This window comes from Sorex araneus, chromosome 6 (assembly GCF_027595985.1).
Source record: "Sorex araneus isolate mSorAra2 chromosome 6, mSorAra2.pri, whole genome shotgun sequence".
Classification (NCBI taxonomy): Eukaryota; Metazoa; Chordata; class Mammalia; order Eulipotyphla; family Soricidae; genus Sorex; species Sorex araneus.
Genome location: NC_073307.1, coordinates 72497644 through 72514214, shown reverse-complemented (window position 1 = coordinate 72514214; position 16571 = coordinate 72497644). Strand labels below are relative to the sequence as shown.

The following is a 16571-nucleotide window of genomic DNA, read 5'->3' as shown; positions in this document are numbered from 1 at the left end:
ACCATGAAACAAAGGTATGTCAACTTAAATCTGTGTGCCCCAACTTTCTTTACTGAAAACACTTATAGAAGCTTAATGGGACTTGATTGATTACTTTCTGCTTAAACTTGAATCTCAAGCCTTACATCAGGATCATGCTGTTAAAGAAATACTTTTGGGGCCAGAACACAGGAGGTGGTGCATTTGCCTTGTACATGGCCCACCTGGGTTCAATCCCTGGAATCCCTCACTGGACCAGAGTGATCCCTTAGTGCAGAGCCAGGAGTAAGTCCTAAGCACATCCAGGTTTGGCCCAAGAACAAAAAATAAAAAGAAATAGTTCAGTAGCTCTTGCATCTTGAACTTATTTTCGTGAGATGGCTTCTCCCCTCCTCTGCCCAATAAATTCATAGCTGTCAAACCAAACTCTGCCCAACTTTTGCTTCACTACTTTCTTTTGGCAATGGGCCTTCTAAACTGTCACAGAATATTCTTTTCTGAAAAAACAGGACACTACCTTATGAATTTTATAAATAAATATAAGATATTCTGGTTTGCACACAGTGGTTCATAAAAGTTTAAATATAAGGAACCCAACAACACTTCCAATATTGTCACTAAAATATTTCATTATTTCATACCAATTTCTATTTCTACCTCAAGGAAGCTGAAGGCTTGGCTGATGCAGAGGAAAGATGTGACCAGCTAATAAAAACCAAAATCCAGCTAGAGGCCAAAATCAAAGAGCTGACTGAGAGAGCTGAGGATGAGGAAGAGATCAACGCTGAACTGACGGCCAAGAAGAGGAAGCTGGAGGATGAATGTTCAGAACTGAAGAAAGACATAGATGACCTTGAGCTGACACTGGCCAAGGTGGAAAAGGAGAAGCATGCTACAGAGAATAAGGTATAACATGTAACATATGAAATTCCCACATGTATTTCCATGACATATACCTGGAAATTTACAGTTCATTATTTTATAGATTATAGTTCATTATGTTTTAAAACAAATGATAAGAAAAAGTAATGCTCCACTCTCCCTTCTACCATTTGTATCTCCCATGCCCACCTTTCTCTCCTGACAATTTTGATTTTACTAAAAATATTCACTGGTTCTTATTGTGTTTTATCATTTCATTAGTTCTTATTTAATTTCACATAACGTTCTCAAGTCCCTTCCATTTTGTTGTGTATATCAGAATTTTATCTTTGTATAGCTAAATTGTAGGCTGTCATGAATATATAATACATTTCATGTTTTTATTTATTTACTTTGTGGACAACACCTCCTGGTTTGGGATCTACCCCATCTCAGGCTTGAGAGTCACTCCCAGTGAAGCTTAGGGGACCAAGCAGAGCTGGATATTGAATTTCAGGTTTCCTTATGTAAGGCATGTACTACAATCATTTGAATCATCTCCCAGGCCTCAAAACATTTCTTTTTTTATCTAATCACCATCCAGTGGACACTGTTGTCCTTTCTATAGGTTAGCTATTGTAAATAATGCTGCAATAAACTTTTAGTAGATATGTTTCTGAGTTGATAATGTCGCATGAGCTACCCTGTAGTATGACTATTATATCATATAATAATTCTATTTTTAACTTCATGAAAAACCACCATACCATTTCCAAAATCAGTGTTCATTCAAACTGATAGTACATGAAGGTTTCCTACACTCCAGATTTTTACAAAAACTCGTAACTTTTTAATGTGAGTTTCCCCTACTTCTAGGGTGTTTTCTACTGGAGTTTAGATTTGTATTTCTCTAAAAATAAGTAATATTGAGCATATTTTCATGTATTTCTTGGTGATCTGTATCTTCTTTGGACAAGTGTCTATTCAAATGTTCTATTTATTTTCAATTGATCTGTTTTCTATTGTTGAGTTTTATAAGTTTTATATGTATAATAGATAGAAAACCTTTATCAGGTAAGTGGTATCTTGTTCCATAAGTATCTTTTTTGGTATACTGTCTTTTTATTCTGCTAATGGTTTCTTTTTGCTGTTAAAAAAGGTTTTTTTAAATTTGATGTCATCTAAATTTTTAAATTTTGCTTTCAATTCTTTATCACTGAGATAAAATTCCCAAAGACATCTCTAAAACTAATATTACAGAAAATTTCACCTAAGTTACCTCCTATATTTTATGGCTTCAGTATGTTTTATTATCATTATGGAATATAAACATAGAATCAAATAGACAAAAAGTAGAATGTGGAACACATGTATTTTTCCCTTTTAAGGTGAAGAACCTCACAGAAGAGATGGCTGGCCTGGATGAGACCATCGCAAAGCTGACCAAGGAGAAGAAGGCCCTCCAGGAGGCCCACCAGCAGACGCTGGATGACCTGCAGGCAGAGGAGGACAAGGTCAACACTCTGACAAAAGCAAAAATCAAGCTGGAGCAGCAAGTAGATGATGTACGTGTAGTGTTGTCAAAAAATCTTTTTCTTATAAATTAAGATAATTATTCCCTTTTGATGATAACTTAATATTACACTTAGCTTGAAGGGTCATTGGAGCAAGAAAAGAAACTTCGCATGGACCTAGAAAGGGCTAAGAGGAAACTTGAGGGTGATCTCAAGTTGGCTCAAGAGTCCATAATGGACATTGAAAATGAAAAGCAGCAATTTGATGAAAGGCTCAAAAAGTAAGTATAACAATTGTTCATCAGCTATTTTTCAATAGTAGATATGGATTTCATTGTGTTTTTTTCCTACTTTTCAAAAGGAAAGAATTTGAAATTGGCAATCTGCAAAGCAAGATTGAAGATGAACAGGCCCTTGGCATTCAGCTGCAGAAGAAAATCAAAGAGCTGCAGGTAAGTCCATAGTTTTATCTCTTGCTCAAATAGGCACAATGATGAAGAAGTTAATAAGTTTGTACTTTTTACCACTCTCAGGCCCGCATAGAAGAGTTGGAGGAGGAAACTGAGGCAGAGAGGGCTTCCAGGGCCAAAGCAGAGAAGCAGCGCTCTGACCTCTCCCGCGAGCTGGAGGAGATCAGTGAGCGACTGGAAGAGGCCGGAGGGGCCACTTCAGCGCAGATTGAGATGAACAAGAAGCGGGAGGCCGAGTTCCAGAAAATGCGCAGGGACCTGGAGGAGGCCACCCTGCAGCACGAAGCCACTGCAGCCACCCTGAGGAAGAAGCACGCGGACAGCGTGGCCGAGCTCGGGGAGCAGATCGACAACCTGCAGAGGGTCAAGCAGAAGCTGGAGAAGGAGAAGAGTGAAATGAAGATGGAGATTGATGACCTTGCTAGTAACGTAGACACCATCTCTAAAGCTAAGGTACTACAAACTCTGGGAAACGTGTTACTCACAGAAACAATCATACTTTATTCATATTCTTCTCAGAGAATTTTGCATGCTACTACTCTTCTTTTTTGCAGATTTTGGGAATTTAGCCAGAAGTATAATGGAATGAGTTTTTATTTCTTTGTAGCATATGAAAAAACTAAAATTCAAAAAAGTTAAGCGTCATCATACTAGCAATATAACCTCAGCTTTAAAACATAGCCTACTTATACTTTCATGGCTTCCCATTGGATAACAGATCTCAAATATTCTCAACTATGTAATAAGCAAAATTTCATTTTACTTAAAAAACTTTATGTACAATATATGCAATTCTTTATAAAGCTTATATGCAACTTTTACAAAATCTTATATTTAAGCATACTCTTTAAATTTTGGTATTATGCTAACCAAACTTCACAGATTTTTTTTTATCCCAGTTTATATGTTCCACTTATGACAACAATTCTAGAATAGATAAAGTGTGTGTATCAGATTACCTAAAATTTTTGGCTTATTTTATGTCAAAATATATTTCTGTTTTGTAAAAACTTGTAGCAACAGAAATTTTATACTTAGAAGGTTTTATTTACTTTTTATTCTCTCAAGGCTAACCTAGAAAAAATGTGCCGCACTCTCGAGGACCAAGTGAGTGAACTAAAATCAAAGGAAGAAGAGCAGCAGAGACTAATAAACGACCTGACAACCCAGAGGGGACGCTTGCAAACGGAGTCCGGTAACTCCCTCTCTCCCATGGTTTCTGAGATTGAAGATGATGTGAAAATAACTGACTTGGTGGTGTCAGAGCCTAAGAAAGGCATCTGAGCACACATGGGAATAACTGAAGAGCTCAGACTTAACCTACTTGCAGGGTCACTTGGGGACAACATTGGAGATAAAGATTTCACTAGGACTGAATTAAGCTCTGCTTCAGCTTCAGAAATGTCTTGAGTATGTGGCCATACTGGGGGAATATTTGGCTTGCATCCAGTTTCTGTTCCACAACAAATTTTTTGTTTTTTTTCTTTAAATTTATATAGTCAGTAAAATTTTGATTCTCAAAATATTGTTTAAAGTAATGACTATGCATAATTAGACATTTAGTGTCCTTTTTGACAGTTATCACCAGGGTTTTAAGCCACATCATGAAATATAAAATAATTACTATGAAAAAAATTAAAGTATAAAAAAATTTAAACAAAATTTATTTACTCAGTTTAATATCCCAATTTTACCATAAAATGTAAAAATTGACATTCAGAAAAGATGTGAATAGAAAATTTAACTTAGAGAGCTTAAAACTTTTAAATTTATTTCTAATATAGATTTGTATAATTTTTCCTTCAGTATAATCAATGATTCCTATATCTATCAGGTGAATTTTCACGTCAGCTAGATGAAAAAGAGGCTTTGGTGTCTCAGTTATCAAGGGGCAAACAAGCATTTACTCAACAGATTGAAGAAATAAAGAGGCAACTTGAAGAGGAGACAAAGGTAATTAATATCATGACACGTTTTTTTCTGACCCTAAAAATGGAGACAGTTACACCACCTTTTAAAAGTTGAAACTTAAAAATTTAATATTAAATTACATTGTCACAGGCCAAGAATGCTCTGGCCCACGCCCTGCAGTCCTCCCGCCACGACTGTGACCTGCTGCGAGAACAGTACGAGGAGGAGCAGGAATCCAAGGCTGAGCTGCAGAGGGCACTGTCCAAGGCCAACAGTGAGGTCGCCCAGTGGAGGACCAAGTATGAGACGGATGCCATCCAGCGCACAGAGGAGCTGGAGGAGGCCAAGTAGGTGTTGATGTGAGAGAATGTGTGGAAAATCCAAATATCTTTGAAGATTCAAGGAATCTGCCCGAATGTTTGTTAGCTCCTGCTTGGCAAGCACTCTCAGGCCCTGAAAATAAGAACTGAATAAATCAAACATTTTCCCTGCCTTAAAATCTAACCTGAAGTATAACTAAGAGAGCACAGAATGGGGAGAAAGATAGTGTAGCAGGTGAAGTGTTTGTGTTGCATGCAGCCAACACTGGTTCCGTCGCCAGCACCACATATGGTTCCTGAGCAATGTCAGGAGCAATCCCTGAGCACAAAGTCAGGAAAAAGCCTGTTGCAAAAGAAAAAACAAAGAATAGCAAAAGCTATACTTGGACAGGTATATTGCTGTGTGTCAAGCACACCAAATTAAAAGCTGCTTTGGGGCCTGGTTTACCAGAGCCTCCCAATCTCCCTAGAGCTTGCTCTCAGTGTTTTCAGATGTTGGCTTAAATGTGGTCTCCATCACATTGCCTTTCCTTAATATGTAGAATAATTGCCTTCTCCCATCTATTTTGTTTTCCTACATTACACATATATGTACTATGTTGTGAATTTTATTGTTATTTTTTCAAGGGGACTTCCCAGGAAGTTCTAGAAGTCTGGATATCCTATTGGCAATTCTTGGCCAACTAAGCCGTTGATTCACTGTAAGAGCCTAAGGATATCACGTTTCTTGGGCCCTGCGGTTCTAGGGTTACCAGTCCACCTGTGGTGGTCCTGGGGTCCTCCAGAACCATATATGGCTCAAAGCCGCACTTTATGCCCTTAGGGGAAAATGTGGTACTAACAATTAAACCTAGCTAGGCTTGTGCTAGATATGTACTCTAATCAGTGTACTATTTCTTGGCCCTTACCTGTTAATGGCTTTTCCTGTTCACTTTTTTTTTTTTTTGGTTTTTGGGTCACACCCAGCGATGCACAGGGGTTACTCCTGGCTCTTCACTCAGGAATTACCCCTGGCGGTGCTCAGGGGACCATATGGGATGCTGGGATTAGAACCCGGGTCGGCCGCATGCAAGGCAAACGCCCTACCCGCTGTGCTATCGCTCCAGCCCCTTTTCCTGTTCACTTTATTATAAGCTTCCCGAGGTATAGATTTCTTTCTTGTCTTGTCCACTACTGTGCTAATATCTACTTCATAAAAAAACCTCACCAGAGTTTGTTGAATAAATTGATGAATGAAAGTATTTTAAATATAAATTTCTAATACTTTTCAGTGTGACAATAATTTAGAATTATTTTTTTGCAACACTCATCTTTGTAAACATATAATTTTTTAAGGAAGAAGCTGGCCCAGCGTCTGCAAGCCGCTGAGGAGCACGTAGAAGCTGTGAACGCCAAGTGTGCTTCCCTGGAGAAAACCAAGCAGAGGCTTCAGAATGAGGTGGAGGACCTCATGCTGGACGTGGAACGAACAAATGCAGCCTGTGCAGCCCTGGACAAAAAGCAAAGGAACTTTGACAAGGTAATTTCTACAGTAGTCTCCACTCCCTATCCCTTTCCCTGTCATTTAAAGTTGCTAAATGTAGTGAATTTTCAGATCCTTGCAGAATGGAAACAGAAGTATGAGGAAACCCATGCTGAGCTTGAGGCCTCTCAGAAGGAGGCCCGTTCTCTGGGAACTGAGCTGTTCAAGATGAAAAATGCCTACGAGGAATCCTTGGATCATCTAGAAACTTTGAAACGAGAAAACAAAAACTTGCAGCGTGAGTCTATTGCACTTTCAATAGTAATGACTTAGAGCAATCTTTCTCTTATGTCATCTGTCTCATACATCTTTCTCTCTTTTTTACCCAAACAGAGGAGATTTCTGACCTCACAGAGCAGATTGCAGAAGGAGGGAAACGGATCCATGAACTGGAGAAAATAAAGAAACAAGTGGAACAAGAAAAGTCTGAACTTCAGACCGCTTTAGAGGAAGCAGAGGTAAAGGTCGAATTATGCACTTTAAAGAGTAATATCAGACATCTACTAGGTTCATACACATAGACTGTATGAAAAGACAAATAGCACAACATTATCAGAAGGTCAGGTGTGCAAAAGTACTTCCTAATGCTTCTATTCATCTTTTATATCACCTCCTGCTATGATTAAGGCCTCTCTCGAACACGAAGAGGGAAAGATCCTGCGCATCCAGCTGGAGTTGAACCAAGTCAAGTCTGAAATTGATAGGAAAATTGCTGAGAAGGATGAAGAAATTGATCAGATGAAGAGAAATCATATCAGAGTCGTGGAGTCTATGCAGAGCACACTGGATGCTGAGATCAGGAGCAGGAATGATGCCATCAGGATTAAGAAGAAAATGGAGGGAGACCTCAATGAGATGGAAATTCAGTTGAACCACTCGAACCGCATGGCTGCAGAGGCCCTGAGGAACTACAGAAATACCCAAGGCATCCTCAAGGTCGATGGGTTCAAGAGCTGGTCTCCGAGGGGGTGGGGCTACTGCAGTCCTGGAAACAAGATGTCTCAATGTCCATTTACTCCACAGGACACCCAAATCCACCTCGATGATGCTCTCCGGGGCCAGGAGGACCTAAAGGAACAACTAGCCATGGTAGAGCGCAGAGCCAACCTGCTTCAGGCTGAGATTGAGGAGTTGCGGGCCACTCTGGAGCAGACAGAAAGGAGCAGGAAAATCGCAGAACAAGAACTCCTGGATGCTAGTGAGAGGGTCCAGCTTTTGCACACCCAGGTGAGTTTTAACACAAAGAATTCATCTCCAATAAATGCTTATATGTACCAGATAATCTAAGCCTTTTTAATAAGACACCCAGATTTTATTCTTATTTCCATAAATATTTATGATAAATGTTTCATTTTACTATACTTTTTATTTTTTGGCATGAGGGGAACCCCTCCAAGATGCTGTGGCAAACAGAAATTCACCCATTCATTTTAAATGTTTACAAATTACTAGTAACCCACTTTCTAGAATAATCCAAGCCTGCCATTGTTTTCTGTTAATATTTCTGTGGTTCCTTAATATTACATTGATTTGTGTGTATGTAGATAAATGTGGACTATATATAAAAATTTGTCCCACGGAATGGTGGATTGGCGAAGAGCAGGTGTGAAAGCACACAGCTCTCTGGCCATGTTAGGATCTATACATTTAAAGGAGTCAATCTTCTATAATATTGCTATTTGATTTAGTTTTACTTAACAACATCAAAGTACATTTACATTGTAAATATTCACCTAATTTTTTAATGGGCTTTGAAAAGACAGGTGGAAGTGGCAGAGGACATCGTGACCATGGATGAGCCCTCCGGCTCATTCCCCTGTATCATACGGCCTCCCTCATGGTCCCCAGCAGAACTCTAGAGGTCCTCCAAAAAGCAAAATTAAAAAAGTCAATACTTTGATAACACATTAAGAATTTTGTACCTTTTTAAACAGAACACTAGCCTGATCAATACCAAGAAGAAGCTGGAGACAGACATTTCCCAAATTCAAGGAGAAATGGAAGACATTGTCCAGGAAGCCCGAAACGCAGAGGAGAAAGCCAAGAAGGCCATCACTGATGTGAGTAGAGGGAAACACAGAAACAATGAATTTTTGATATTTGATGTGCTATCTCCTGTATCTCATTTGATACATACATCTGTATGGGATTGTTTGCTAATTAGGCAGCCATGATGGCTGAGGAGCTGAAGAAGGAGCAGGACACCAGCGCCCACCTGGAGCGGATGAAGAAGAACATGGAGCAGACAGTGAAGGACCTGCAGCTCCGTCTGGACGAGGCAGAGCAGCTGGCCCTGAAGGGCGGGAAGAAGCAGATCCAGAAACTGGAGGCCAGAGTGAGTGGCTCACTATCTATTTTTATTGATTCTCAATGGCTCATAAGATCAAAATTCTTCTCTTGTTTCTTTTTTATCAATTCATTAAAGTACCATGATATACAGAGTGATTCATACTTACATCTTAGCAGTGTTCGGACACCAATACCACTTCCAATGCCACCTTCCCTCACCAAAGTTCTCAAGTTCTCTCCTCCCACGTCACAGTTGTAGCTTTGACAGGCTGTTTGGTTTTAGCAGTTTTGCTCTTGTATTTTCAGCCATGTTGACTCTGTGGTTAGACGTGTCAGTCTACCACATCACTATAGCACTGATGTGCTGAGACCTTGCATGGCTTAATTTGCAGGTGCGTGAACTAGAAGGTGAGGTTGAAAGTGAGCAAAAGCGTAATGCTGAAGCTGTCAAAGGCCTTCGCAAACATGAGAGGAGAGTGAAGGAACTCACTTACCAGGTACAGAAATAATTTTTGTTTGGCTAAGCACTTCCTCTTTATGTGAACTCCTCATATGAAGTAATGTAATAGCCACATGCTTTCCAAATAAGACTTATGGTTTTTATAATGTTTCAGACTGAAGAAGATCGGAAAAATATCCTCAGACTTCAGGATTTGGTAGATAAACTTCAGGCTAAAGTGAAGTCTTACAAAAGACAAGCTGAGGAGGCTGTAAGTATACTTATTATTGAAAGTTCTTTTAGAAAGACTAGCTAATTATTAATTATATTTACTATTCCTTGTGATAAGGAGCTCTTTGTTTATAGGTGTCTGTAAATGTGTGTACCTATTTCTTATTGTTTATGATAATAATCAGTTTATTTTATAGTAAATGTTTAATACGCAAAGAAACCTTAAAAAATGGAAAATCAGAGGTCTGAGGAGTAGAGCAAGTGCCCCTCAAGTGTGAGAACTTGGTTTCAATCCCCGACACCATCAGACAAAAGAAAGACAGAATAAAACTAAAACAAAACACACTCCTTTACCCTCCTCAGAAGAGAAATAAGGAAAGAAAGAAATAAAAGAAAGAGAGAAAGAGAGAGAGAAAGAAAGAAAGAAAGAAAGAAAGAAAGAAAGAAAGAAAGTAAGAAAGAAAGAAAGAAAGAAGGAAAGAAAGAAAGAAAGAAAGAAGGAAAGAAAGCAAACAGGCTACTTTTTGTTGATTTTGGAGTACCCATTGGGATATCTCTCTGACAGCTACTATTTTTTATTCTTTCTTTTTTTAAAAAAATTTTGTTGAATTACTGTGAGATAGTTACAAGCTTTCATGTTTGGGTTACAATCAAACAATGATCAAACACCCATCCCTCCACCAGTGCACATTCCCCACCACCAATATTCCCAGTATACAGCCCCTCCTTTCCCATCCTTCCCCTGCCTCCATGGCAGGCAATATTCCCCATATTCTCTCTCTCTACTTTTTGGCATTATGGCTTGCAACGCAGACACTGGGAGGCCATCATGTTTGATCCGTTATCTACTTTCGGCATGCATCTCCCATCCTGACTGATTCCTCCAGCCCTCATTTTCTTAGTGATCCCTTCTCTATTCCATCTGCCTTCTCCCCTTTGCTCATACTACATTTTTTATAGCCACTGTGTGACAAAATTGTAAAGGGAAGAAGAAATAAACAAAAGTGTTCATATTACTAAATTTCAAAAATAAATTTGGTTAAAAACTGGAAATAAAATAATTCTATTACTAAATCATTACTAATGACAAAATCAATTCAAGAAGATGCAAAAGTTACAAACCTATAGAATAAAGTCAAAGCTGTCTTTAGAGGACAATCATATTTTCATTATATATAAAAATATAATCAAATTCAATATCTAGTTAGGAGATTATAAATATAATGATAATAATAAACTAAAGTGAAAGATACTATTAAAGATACAGGTATAAATTGAGATTAAAGTATCCTTTTTTTTTCTTTCTGGGCCACACCCGGCGATGCTTAGGGCTTACTCCTGGCTCCTCACTCAGGAATTGCTCTGGTCGTGCTTGGGGAACCATATGGGATGCTAGGAATCGAACCCGGGTAGAGAGCATGCAAGGCAAATGCCCTACCCGCTGCACTATCGCTCCAGTCCCTACATTTGTTTTTTTTTTTTTTTAAGGAGCTCCATATTACTTTCCATAGAGTCCACATCAGATGGCATTCCCACCAACAGTGAATGATATTTCTTTCTCACATAACCCCATCAACACCTACTGCTTCTAGACATTTTTAATATATTCTATGATCACTGTTGTGCAATGATATTTAATCATTACTTTGATTTGCATTTTCTTAGTCATAAGTGACAATGAGCCCTACTTATTCATATGTAGGTTGTCATCTTATGCCTTCTTTGGGGAACTGTCTGTTCATCTCCTATCACCATTAGAAAAATGGAATTTTTAAAGAAATGGGTAATTTTATTAGAATAATATGTATTGCTAAATTCTTTTAATAATTGTTTCAGAATTGCTTCTTAAATTGTACTTTGATGCATATATGGCTTTAAAATTAAAAAAAATATTTGGGCACTATAAATCATTCTAAGAAATGAGAAGTTGCATCTTGGGTTCCATAAACCATTTTAAGGGATGTGCAATGATGAAAAACTCTGAATCATGTTAATTCTCACACCAAAACAGGAGGAAAAAAATGAAGAACAGGTTTATTCATGATTATTGTTATTTTAAAGATAAAAGATTGAGTCACTGAATGCTTCAATTTATCAAGGACTTTATGAGATCGATATACAATAATATAAAAATCACTTTATATTAGCAACTTTGTTTCTAGGGTCATTACATACAATACAATGGAGAAAAAAATCCTGTTTGTTTTAAAATGTAAAAAAATGAAATGATAAAATTCAAGATTTATTTAAATTTGAAACAACTATTAAGAAATTTATTTATTTATTTTTTTAATTTAGTGAGTCACAGTAAGGGTACAGTTACAGATTCACACCTTTTCGTGCTTGTTTTTCCCTCATGCAATGTTCGAGAGCCCATCCCTCCACCAGTGTCCATTCTCCACCAGCAATGAACCCAGTATCCCTCCCACCCCCCGATCCTATCCCCCCACCCCACCCTGCCTCTGTGGCAGGGCATTCCAATTTGTTCTCTCTCTCTCTCCTTTTGATTGTTGTGGTTTGCAACAGGGGTACTGAGTGACTATCGTGTTAAGTCTCTAGTCTACTTTCAGCACGCATCTCCCTCCCCGCGCAGGATCTCCAATCACATATTACTTGGTGTTCCCTTCTCTATCTGGGATGACTAAGAAATTTATTTATTTATTTATTTATTTATTTATTTATTTATTTATTTATTTTAAATTCTTTTATTGATTCACCATGTGGAAAGTTACAAAGCTTTCAGATTAAAGTCTCAGTTATGCAATGCTCAAACACCCATCCCTTCACCAGTGCACATATTCCACCACCAAGAATCACGATATACCTCCCCCCTACCCCCCACCTCCCCAGTCCCCCACCCCGCATGTGTAACTGGTAAATTTCACTTTACTTTCACTTTACTTTGATTACATTCAATATTTAAACAAAAAATTCGCTATTATTGATTTGGAGTTTCTCCCCCCTAAAGTTGATCTGCTGAAAAGAAAGCATTTGGCAATTTGTTTTCCATTGCTGAGAATGAAGAGATATGAGGTCAGGAGGCCGCACCAGCAGCAGCATAGTTTGGGATTTCTGTATTTTAGTATTTTAGTAACTAAGTCCAGAGAAATGTCTGCCAGGAATCGCAACATTGTAAGTTTGTACCTCTCAGCTACTTTATATTCCACATATGAGTGCGATCTTTCTATGTCTGTCTCTTTCTTTTTGACTCATTTCACTCAGCATGATACTTTCCATGTTGATCCACTTATATGCAAATTTCATGACTTCACGTTTTCTGACAGCTATGTAGTATTCCATTGTGTAAATATACCAGAGTTTCTTTAGCCAATCATCTGTTTTCGGGCACTCTGGTTTTTTCCATATTGTGGCTATAGTAAACAGAGCGGCAATGAACATGGAAATGCAGATGTCATCTCTACTATACCTTTTTGCCTCTCCGGGATATATTCCCAGGAGTGGTATTGCTGTGTCAAACGGGAGCTCAATTTCTAACTTTTTGAGAATCGTCCATATTGTTTTCCAAAAGAGCTGAACCAGTCGGCATTCCCACCAGCAGTGAAGGAGAGTCCCTTTCTCCCCACATCCACGCCAACACCGGTTGCTTTTGTTCTTTGGGATGTGGGCCAGTCTCTGTGGTGTGAGATGATATCTCATTGTTGTTTTGATCTGCATCTCCCTGATAATTAGTGATGTTGAACATTTTCTCATGTGCCTCTCAGCCATTCGGATTTCTTCTTTGGAAAAGTTTCTGTTCATTTCATCACCCCATTTTTTGATCGGGTTGGCAGTTTTCTTCTTGTGGAGTTCAACCAGTGCATTGTATATCCTTGTTATCAACCCTTTATCGGATGGGTACTGCATAAATATCCTTTCCCATTCTGTAGATTGTCTTTGTATTTTGGTCACTGTTTCTTTTGAGTTGCAGAAGCTTCTTAGTTTGAGATAGTCCCATTTATTTATCTTTGTTTTCACTTGCTTGGCCAGTGGCGTGTCAGCTTTGAAGATACCTTTGGCTTCAATGTCGTGGAGGGTTTTGCCGACCTTATCTTCAATGTACCTTAGGGATTCTGGTCTGATGTTGAGGTCTTTAATCCATTTTGATCTGATTTTTGTACATGGTGATAGATGGAGGTCTAAGCCCATTTTTTTGCATGTAGCCATCCAGTTTTGCCAGCACAATTTGTTAAACATGCTTTCCTTGCTCCACTTCACATTTCTTGCCCCCTTATCAAAGATTAGATGATCATATATTTGGGGGTGTATGTCAGAGTATTCAACCCTATTCCATTGGTCTGCAGCTCTGCCTTTGTTCCAATACCATGCTGTTTTAATGACTACCGCTTTGTAGTAGAGTTGGAAGTTGGGGAGGTTGATTCCTTCCATTTTCTTTTTCCCAAGGATTGCTTTAGCTATTCGTGGGGGCTTATTGTTCCATATGAATTTCAGGAGCGCTTGCTCCATTGAAATTCTCCCCAAAGCATTGTGCAAATTCAATGCGATCCCTATAGAAAACCCTTGACATTCTTCAAAGAAATTTATTTTTTAAGCAAACTATCACCCTCCTATGGCAACTATTAATAAACATCACTTTCTTTTTTAAAATTTATTATTATTATTATTATTATTAGCTTTTTGGATCACACCTGGAGATGCACAGGGGTTACTCCTGGCTTTGCACTCAGGAATTACTCCTGGCGGTGCTCCGTGGACCATATGGGATGCTGGGAATCTAACCCGGATCAGCTGCGTGCAAGGCAAACGCCCTACCCGCTGTGCTATCTCTCCAGCCCCAATAAACATCACTTTAGTACTCTACAACTTTTCTTACATTTTTTTCTTTCTGAACTTGTGGACATATAGCAATATTTTGGGTTTAGAAAATATAAATGTTTATGAAGTTACCAATTTACAAGTAAATACTGATTTTAATGATAAGACAATCTAGGAGGACATAAGTTAATAATGTTTCTCTCTAAGTTTTTTATTCTCCAAATATGCTAAGTTTTTTATTCCATTAGGCCTACATAATTTAGAATAGGCACAGTACTAATTCATTATAATTCCATTTTCATTCTCAGGAGGAACAATCCAATACAAATCTATCTAAATTCCGTAAGATCCAGCATGAGCTCGAGGAGGCTGAGGAACGGGCTGACATTGCTGAATCCCAGGTCAACAAATTGCGAGTGAAGAGTCGGGAGGTTCATACCAAGATCATAAGTGAATAATGATCCTCTTCTGATGCTAGGGAATGACTGAAGAGAGCACAGAATATAAATTATCTGCAATTATCACCTGTTCTTGCCTCTTGAAAAGAAATAAAGAGTATGGATACTTTTCAAACTACATCATTAGACTAGCCTTTGCATTTCTCTCCTGAAGCGTTGACAGAGTTTGAATAATTATAACGCTACCAAATAATGACACAAAATTAAGAAATGTTAATGTATTTACTTTCATTTCAAGTCCATAGTAATACTTTAAGATTATATATCTATGTGGGGCTGAAGAGGTAGTAAAGTGGATAAGGACTTGCTTTGCATGCAGCTGACCTGCATTCCATCCTATACCCAATATGGTCCCTGAGCACTTCCAGGAGTGATCCCCCAGCAAAGATCCAGGAAGAAACCTTGAGCAAAGCCAGATGTGGCTCCAACCCCCACCCCCCAAAAAAACATTATATAGTTGTTGGTTATCAGGGAGTAAATCTGGCAGTTATTTCTTTCAGCTTTTCCCTAATAGCAAAATGTAGGAGGGTTTAGTAAAGCTCCTGTGTTCTCCTATAAGAATCTAATTTACTAGGATTATGCAAAATATAGACTGACTAGAGTCTTATGCACTGGCTTTAGATTGAACCAATTCTTTTCAATTAGGTCACTAATTCTTTTGTTTATCTGTAATTAAGAATAAAAATCTAATGTATTTTTTTCAACATAAAGATTTTTCATCATTAATAACAATATACTGTGTAGTTACATATGGATCTAACATAAAAGAGTGAGGTGTGAGGCGGTACATCTATAGACCCTGGGGGAAATATTTGCCTCCAACAGGTACCTCCTAACCCGGAACCTGCCATGAAGAGCATAGCCACTCTGCTTCACTCAATGGGCATGTGTTTCTTTCTTTTTTTTTTTTTTTGTTTTGGAATTTTGGATCACACCTGGAGATGCACAGGTGTTATTCCTGGCTCTGCACTCAGGAATTACTCCTGGCAGTGCTCAGGGAACCATATGGGATGCTGAAAATCGAACCCAGGTTGGCTGCATGCAAGGCAAACTCCCTACCCACTGTGCTATCACTCCAGCCCCTGAATATGCATTTCTTAATCATTCCGTGATTCATCCTACATATGCATCCTACATATACAATAAGTAGTTACATATGGATATGTAAGTAATAAGTAATAAAGAGCTAGATAAACTCTCTGATAAGGAATTTAAAATGGAACTGCTAAGGATGCATAAGGAGCTCACAGAAACAATGGAATTCACCATCAATAAAATACAGGAGGATAGGATAGAAGAAACTAGTTAAATGCAATCGAAAATACAAGCAGAAATGACAGCTCTGAAAAATCTGGTAGGTGAAATGAAAAACTCAGTGGAAGGCCTCAGCATCAGAGTAACAGCTGCTAAGGACAGAATCAGTGAGCACCAAGATGAGGTACAGAGACTCTCTAGACTATGGTAGAATATGGAAAAGGCCCTCAAAACAAACCAACAGATGACAAGAGAAAATCAGGATGAAGTCAAGAGGAACAACAGAAGTAGCATTAGAGTACCAGAGGGACATGAAGAAAATCCCGATGAAGACGCAACTATCAAAGCTATCATTGCTATCATAGCTGAGAAGATCAAAGAGCTGAAGAGTATATGCACCCAAATCCAGGAGGCTCGAAGGGTACACCAGCTAAAATAAATCCAAATAAAAATGCCCAGAGAAAAATCCTAATCAGAATAACAAACAATATAGATATAATACAGAAAGCAGCAAGATCAATGAAAGAAATTGCTTATAAAGGAGCATACT

General features: G+C 38.4%; 1 protein-coding gene across 2 annotated transcripts in view; it reads left to right on the top strand.

Annotated features, from left to right (window-relative positions):
- Positions 1–14835, top strand: part of MYH2 (myosin heavy chain 2) — a 36721-nt gene extending 21886 nt beyond the window's left edge. For both annotated transcript variants that reach the window (XM_004603900.2, XM_004603899.2), the window contains exons 21-38: positions 643–885; positions 2229–2405; positions 2490–2635; positions 2716–2806; positions 2888–3277; positions 3893–4019; positions 4659–4777; positions 4886–5082; positions 6391–6574; positions 6650–6815; positions 6911–7035; positions 7205–7513; positions 7601–7804; positions 8512–8637; positions 8742–8912; positions 9259–9363; positions 9481–9576; positions 14618–14835. In XM_004603900.2, coding sequence (XP_004603957.1) covers positions 643–885; positions 2229–2405; positions 2490–2635; positions 2716–2806; positions 2888–3277; positions 3893–4019; positions 4659–4777; positions 4886–5082; positions 6391–6574; positions 6650–6815; positions 6911–7035; positions 7205–7513; positions 7601–7804; positions 8512–8637; positions 8742–8912; positions 9259–9363; positions 9481–9576; positions 14618–14767 — 3126 coding nt within the window. In that variant the 3' untranslated portion in view covers positions 14768–14835. The remainder of the gene's footprint in view (positions 1–642; positions 886–2228; positions 2406–2489; positions 2636–2715; positions 2807–2887; positions 3278–3892; positions 4020–4658; positions 4778–4885; positions 5083–6390; positions 6575–6649; positions 6816–6910; positions 7036–7204; positions 7514–7600; positions 7805–8511; positions 8638–8741; positions 8913–9258; positions 9364–9480; positions 9577–14617) is intronic.
- Positions 14836–16571: the final 1736 nt, after the last annotated feature.